General features: G+C 33.7%; 1 protein-coding gene across 1 annotated transcript in view; it reads right to left on the bottom strand.

Annotated features, from left to right (window-relative positions):
- Positions 1-3,546: 3,546 nt before the first annotated feature.
- Dhc36C (Dynein heavy chain at 36C) overlaps positions 3,547-7,705 on the bottom strand; it is a 31,811-nt gene continuing 27,652 nt past the window's right edge. Inside the window, exons 54-58 of the mRNA XM_066397679.1 lie at positions 6,637-6,871; positions 6,049-6,200; positions 4,422-4,559; positions 3,995-4,138; positions 3,547-3,828 (exon numbers count right to left, since the gene is read on the bottom strand). Coding sequence (XP_066253776.1) covers positions 3,622-3,828; positions 3,995-4,138; positions 4,422-4,559; positions 6,049-6,200; positions 6,637-6,871 — 876 coding nt within the window. The 3' untranslated portion in view covers positions 3,547-3,621. The remainder of the gene's footprint in view (positions 3,829-3,994; positions 4,139-4,421; positions 4,560-6,048; positions 6,201-6,636; positions 6,872-7,705) is intronic.

Genomic DNA, 7,705 nt, shown 5'->3' with positions numbered 1-7,705 from the left:
CAATGATTGATTGAGTACAGTTACAGATAAAGATCTTCAATCTGAATATAGGGATGAATAGCAGTTACAGTTATAAATCTTAATCAATTTGATCTAGATCATAGCTTTTGAAAGGGTCTGCTATTACGCTATTGTCTTGGAGACCAGAATAATCTCTACAAAGCGCGTGCTCATAGTGATACTTTCAGCTTGTAATTTTTTTCTAGGGAAAAATTATTATCCATTTTCAAAGTAAGGGGCAGAAAAACAATTATAGAAAATTTCTTAAAGTCATTGATCACCAAAATAATCACGAAAACCGCACTAACAACATATCAATAATTCTGATCCTCTCGTCACCGGTGATTCGATTTGTATTGCCTGGTGATATTTCAATTTGCACTTCTCGGCGATATGTGGAAAGTCGACCAATACAAATCAGAGGAATAGTCTGAGCTTTTATGACCACCTTGAAAGTTTGAGGTAGTACCCAGGCATGCACTATATTTCAGATCTGGATTTTAGAGACACTTGGTAACGCAACATTTCTGCAATAGCAGAACTGCTTGAGCTTGTAACTTAACTATTCGGAGTATAGGGCAATACAACTTATTCGTATGGAAATAAAATGTCCAGAGACTCAGGGAGAAGACTTTACGTAAAAATATTAAATAAAATTTCTATAATATGTATAACAAAATTCATATTATAACTTCGTCCCATGCTAAAATTGAAAATAGAACTTTCATGTAAAGGTCTTACAGATTCTCAGCTTAATGCAGCTCTAGAGGACTTACGTTTATAGAACGTTTGCCTTGTATTTTTTTATGTAAATCTGCCTTAAAATTCTGCGATCAACATTTCACCATGTCGTGTATATCAATAATTTCGATGTCACTGTCACAGTGAAATTACCGAGTCATTTTTTTTAGGATAAACTGTACGGGGGAGCACGAAAATGCTGTAAAGAAAATATATATAACCTCTCAATGCCAGTGGGATTACTTTGCATGCATGAGGAACGTGGGAACACGACTATCCGTATATCATAAGAATCGATACCTGGGCTTTATGCTATCTCAGTTATAGGTTACATACAGTAGTTAGTTATTTCTTGTAAGATAAATCGGACCTATATGAGAACACGACAAGGGAATCTTCATGGTTTGAAATAATGAAGAAAGGTGGATACAACTACCAATCCAGGGACGTAGTCCAAGGATAGATTAAGTGAAAAAGGTTCATTTTTAAGAAAGTTTCGCGTTTTTTAGTCAAAACACTATATGTGTCATTAAAGCGTGGCCTCGGTGCATTTATGTTAAATTAGCCAAATAAAAAAATAAGCTCCTATTAAGATCACATGTTTAGAAGCGTACTTTAGGCATTTCCGTCAGTTCGGTCACCAAACCTGAGAATAAGTAATTTACCTTTATTTACACCAAACATCTTATCAGCTTTAATACAAAATACCAGATTCAATAGCGATCTTGAAAATATACATATAATACAATTATTTAGAAGTCTCGTGAGTTTTTCTCGATCCACAAGAAAAATATTCTTCTGAGAGTGATGCGAGCTACGCCCTCTGCTTGGGGCCAATTCATGTTTAAATCAATTCGCTGATTTCCATTTACATAATTGTTCTGGTAAGGCTTATTAATAATTTATCACTTACAGACTTAAATGGAAATATTCAATACATGTCTTTAAACGCCCTCAACTGGGGGATTTAATTTTAAAGTCTTGCAGTCTATTAAAGGCAGAGCAAACTTTCCAAGTTCTTTTCCGTCAATACTCGGTGGCCCGGAGATGGATGTTTCCCAAAACTTCGCTCCCGGTCGGCATAGATCAATATCCAGGGACTTCAGGATCCGTTTCCATGGGAACCAGGCTGCTGCGAGACAGTGTGCCGCCCACAGGGGGAGCCCCGCCCAGAAAAGCTCTCCTGTTTCGATGTTTTCCGCATTTTCCTTTCTATACTTTTAATCTCTTTTTGTGTTGTCGTTTCGAAATTAATTACGACCGCTAACAAATTTTGTGTCTCTCTCTATATTTACCTGGATATCAGAACCATGTCCGTCGCGAGCATTTTCAGATGAGATGTAAATATAGTCTAACCGTTGTTTAAGTGAACATTTTAATGCTCTTTCGTGCTAAGTCCTGTTATTAACGTTATATCTTATTTAAATTGAAGATGTACTTGAGAGGAAGTGACTTAAGAACGTCGCTTTTCAAATTTCAACGTCAGGACCAACATCTTTCTCTTACCTCATTTTCAAGGGTACCTAATTTTCTATTCAAAGGCATAAAATAGTATATTATTCAACGAGTGACAAAAATAGCATTTTCTGTCAGTAAAAGAACAGTTTACCACACGAGATGAGCTGAGTTTAATGGAACTTTATTCATTTTCTACGACCATATATGATAAAAACTCTCCAATCGCACTTGTACACGATGTGTTTCGACAATACACGATTTTTTTATTATTTATATCCATATTTTATATTTATTGTATAATATTCAACTTCTATCTGAAACACACTGTATAATATATGGTGAGTCTGAAAAGCTATGACCACCATTCATTTGTTTTTCTTAACACACATACAGAGTGTATCAGAAATAAGTACGTTAATTTTAACTGGTGGTAGATCTCTTTAAGAGCGACATTTTTTCTATGTAGCATTTTTCTCGAAAATCACTTTTTCTTTCTTATATTTCCCTCCTTAAAATTCGTGATACGCCAATGATGCTTGTTGTCGAGTTAACATTATTTAGGTTATTATAGAAAAAAGGGTCGGAGATTAACCTACTGATGCGCATACTTTCGTCAACAAATCAAATTTATTTGGTACTGCGACCAACTTTTCATTGATGTGTCCTTTTTTATTAACATGAAACTCTACTTGACGATATGGACTTACTTTATAAGTAAATCTTGTATTACAATTTAAAAAATGAATCACCAATAATCGTAAACATTTCAGACGTTAAGAATTCGGCGTAGGTACAAAAACTTGTCAACCTTTTTTTGCGGTTCTTTTTGGAATGTGTTTATCGCTCAGTCGACTAGTTAGTACCGAGTAGTGAAATTTGTCCAAAACTATTTTTTATTTTGTCTTGATAAAGAAGGGTGATTGAAAAAAAGTATTACGGAAAGTTGTTGCTTTTGAAGAGTTCTACCTTCAGTTAAAATTAACGTACTTATTTCTGACGCACCCTGTATATGTTAAGAAATCCCAACACACATGTGAATTACAATTTATTTTTGTGACTGCTACATTCGGAGGTATGTCTTGTTTCGTAGGGGGTCGTGGGAAAATATCTATTTCAGAGTTACTTAAAACTTGTTCCATCACTTAATTCATTTGTAAAATATAAGTACAAACAGGGTGGTCAGACTTGAATTATTATGACAGTGAATCTTCTATTTTCTCAGCCTTTTTATTTCTTGACTTCCCAAGTACTCTAATACAAACCCTCGAAATTGCCTACTTCTAAAAACTTATTTTTCTCATCATTTCATTTTTCAAGAATTGAAATTTAACAAGTTAGATAATTATCAAGAACAGTACAAAGTATAAAATCTTAATGAATAATAGAAAATAAATAAAGTTAATACTATAAATTATTGCATGATTATTGGGAAAGTTGGCAGAGCATGGCAACACCTCTCATGATCCAATGTGCCTGAGTTTCGACCGTTGGTAGGGTCATAGCGATGACAAAATTAGTAGAATGACCGGTGGTAGACAACACTCCCCTTCTTTCCGCCGTTTTATAGACTGGACATAAATAGCTATGCCGTTCGACTAGATCTTCTTTTTTTATTGGAATAAGCCTTATCTATTGAAAGACATTAAATTAGTTCAAGTTAACTCAGGTTATAACGACATAAAGGATGTTTCGATGAAAGCGAGCGACCTTAAGTAATTATTATATTTGTTATTTTACGTGTGTGATATGTGCGATTAATATTTTTTGGAGATTGATCAATGCATCTGATACTTACGAACGGAACAACGTCGTATAATACTTTTGGAACCGATTCGTCAATGATCATTTTCGACATGTTCCATCTAGCACCCTCCAAGAATAATCCGTATACTACCACGCCATCTTCGGGAAGCGTTTTGAAAGTAGTTTCAGCTAAAACCTGAAAATTAGGTTATCTGGGCATCGCATATTCACCACTACGTTTAACAGCCTGTTTAGTGCTAAAATTAAATTAAACAAGAGATTAGAAAAAATTCAAGATAGAAAAACAGATAATTTAAAAATATTGAGTTAACAACAAAAAAATTATCTACTGCTTAGGCCACACCGTTCGTGTGAGAGCTACGTAAAAAAAGTATAATATTAAAGAACATTAAACTGGCTCATTCTTTACTCATTTTGTAACTACAATTTTTCACAGCAAAATTTAGTGAAGTATTTACCTGGTAGTCAAACACCAACAAATCTATTGGTATTGTATATTTTCGGGCGAAATTCTGCTGGATTCCAGTTAGAAAGGCTTGAGTAAAGAAAAAGCCTGAGATCCAAAATGTTATGGGTGTCCCTTCGTCCATCCATTTCTATATGGGAAAACATAGCAAAAACCTTAATTAAAAACTTACCAAATACCATGAGAATTACGCAACCAACAACAAGCGATTGGTTATATTTTTAGTCCAAAATAGATCAGTGATCGTGATTATTTCATTCTATGATGCGCATAAAATTTCGTTACGTCAAGTATTCATGAAAACCTGTATAAATGGTTTATGAACATTTTTTTTTACTTCAACGCCCTTACATCAGTTATGCAATGTTTAACAGAAGTTTCAATGTCCTGTGAAGCTTATTAGAATTTAATGAGAATTTGCATACTTGGGTATGAATCTGTGTAAAAAAACAACAGATATTTTGACATACACATTTATCTTATTGATCACAGTTTCCAGGCATTCAAGAACAGAATTAAGGTTTTTTAATAACAAAATGTGTTTAATGTTCTGAATCATTTTATTAGACGTAAGTTGTAAACATAATACTTATTTGATTTAAATTTTTTCACCCTGTGTAGGTGTTGATAAATAAATAAATAATCAAAGTAGGGTAGTTTTATAAAGTCCCCTTAAAATACTAAAACAAATCCAAAAATGTAACGATATACATGGTGTTCAAGTTAACATTCACATCTGAATTATGGAATAACATCGGTAAAAGTGGCACCAATCTAAATTTATCATTCCATCCGATATATTTTTGGCATACTGTTATTTTATTCTCTGTCTCAAAACGTAGATATAGTTTTAAATTCTAGTTATTATGCCAATATACCATCAATGCTAGAAAAGATATTGTTAGCGGCTCATGTGCGAAATCTCTTTCGTGTATGAGATTTTGCACTATTAATTTAAAAATAAGAATTTTCTGCCTTATTTAAACACATAATTTTCCAATAATGATGGACAGGTCCATTATTACGAAAGAAGGGCTAGATATTCTTAGCTCTTTATGAAAGGTGATATCGATAGACAAAAACTGTGACGTTAATTTAATTTTACTTGGAATAATGGTTGAATAGAAGATATATTTTCAGCAAGAAAAAGTTTACGTTTAGAATTTTGAGCGGTTATGCATAAGTAGGTAAGTTGAGCACGAAGGAAGTAATAAAATTAAAAAATTAAAAGTTAGAAGCAAATCTACTGTGGGGCCATTCCATTCGTTACAATTGATCGTCACAGATAGATAGATAATGTAATTAAATATAAATGACCACCTTCACGATTTCTTTCCTGTCTTATTTTTTTTATTAAAATCTATGGAATCGCCGCACGCATCTGCAAAAAATGATTTTGCAATCGCTTTTTCCAAAACAGACTTTGACTCAAATTTCAAAATCGAATTTCGTTTCTTGCTTAATTCTGAAATAATAAATTACAACTATTGCAATGACCACAAAGCTTGCAAATTTGTGTTTTAGAACTTTATTACTTATTTCATATTTATTGTACCTACTTCTACGTAAACGTTAAAAATTCCAAACTTAAACGGAACTTAATGGTGTTGTTCCATTACCTGTAAAAATACGAGTCGGGCAAGGAAATCATTAACGTAGCTTCCCAGTGACTTTAAAGATGGATATGACTTTTTCGCCCACATGGCCGGAATATTTCCAGTGAGGATATTGGTCACGACCTCTTCTAGATCCACAGACATTACGATAAGGCCTATAAATATATAATGAAGATATAACACAACGGTTAGGCACATATTAATAATACTAAAAAATTGATAATACATAATTCCAAAAGGCTTTTAAATCACTGCATCTTAAGGTCCCATCCATAATTGAAATTATAGTTGCTTCAAACTGAGAAAATAATTATCTGAAGGGTAAAATTTTAAAATCCAAAATTCGTCATATTACAGAATCTTCCGTACTAAATTCCAAGTGTTCAGAATCGTCTATGACCGATCACTGCGAAACTTGAACTTTACCGATTCAAACATTGAACATCATTAAATCTAATGTGAGCACACTAACGATTTTCTACTTGTCCAACCCTCGCAAAATGTATATTATTGCACATTTTCGGTCAGTCATGCTACTAATTTTCTCACAATACTGGTACGATCACATAAAGGCATATTCTGAAGACTTACCTTTAATCGCTTTTTGCACATTTTGCAAACTTGTCCGAATAATTCTCAAAAGCACATTAAATCTGTTCATTTCCTGTACTAAAACGGTGTTCATGCTTTGTGAATAAGATACCGGGTACTTCGCCGTGACAGCGTCACAATTAAAATCATCGGGCAATTGAGTCAATATGGAAGTGGCAACATCCAATATGATATCATCTGGAGATTTTGAGGAGCTCGAAGAGGACGTAGCATCCTATCAAGTAAGTAGTTAATGAAGCTTAAATCAAAAGAAGTATTGGAAATAACTGTTAAATAACAGAAGTTGCAATGATTACAAATCTGCCACTAGTGATAGACATGATTGGGTGGTAAAAACAGGAGGACATTCACCTTTAAAGTTGTACACTTTAACATACACCAAATAGATTTTTCAGTTTATTACATGTATATGTCGGAGATTTATTAGTTCTTAAGTTAGAATTGCACCATTAGAACCGATAATAGATGAGGGGCAGGCTGTCAAAGCCATCTTGAAGATAAAGCATTGTCAAACGAGGTCACTACTACCGACATAATTAAGTGCCCACGTGTGGGATTTGTCCACGAGAAACAGGGACTAGCAGGTACTCCCCTTGGGTCTTAAGGACCACCCAATCGGGGAAAGTTAAGAGGAGAAAAAGAACAAGCAGTTAAGAGATAGAAGGGCAGAAGGGCGGTCGAGTAGTAGTGAATTCGTTAGTTTGCCTTTCTATTTTTGCATTCCAAAAATTATTATAACGTTAAACATGGAAAACGTTTCTAATATTACCCCGACATATACTTAATGTGCAAAAAAATTGCTTACCCTTTTCAGTAGCTGCGGCGACAAAGGATAAATGTAAATTAATGTAATATTAGTAGGAAATACATCAATACCAATCATCAGACTTACCATCAGTTGATATAAGTCCTTCATTAGCATGCAAATATACGTAATGTTATTATCACCTAATCAGTTCGGATTAATTATTCGAAATAATACTTAAAACTAAAAATATTTCTAACAGTAAAACAAAACATGCCGTTTTGCTCAACAGTCTGCTCGAAC

Source organism: Euwallacea similis, chromosome 16, assembly GCF_039881205.1.
Source record: "Euwallacea similis isolate ESF13 chromosome 16, ESF131.1, whole genome shotgun sequence".
Classification (NCBI taxonomy): Eukaryota; Metazoa; Arthropoda; class Insecta; order Coleoptera; family Curculionidae; genus Euwallacea; species Euwallacea similis.
The sequence above is the reverse complement of the archived record's forward strand: the minus strand, read 5'-3'. Positions and strand labels throughout refer to the sequence as shown.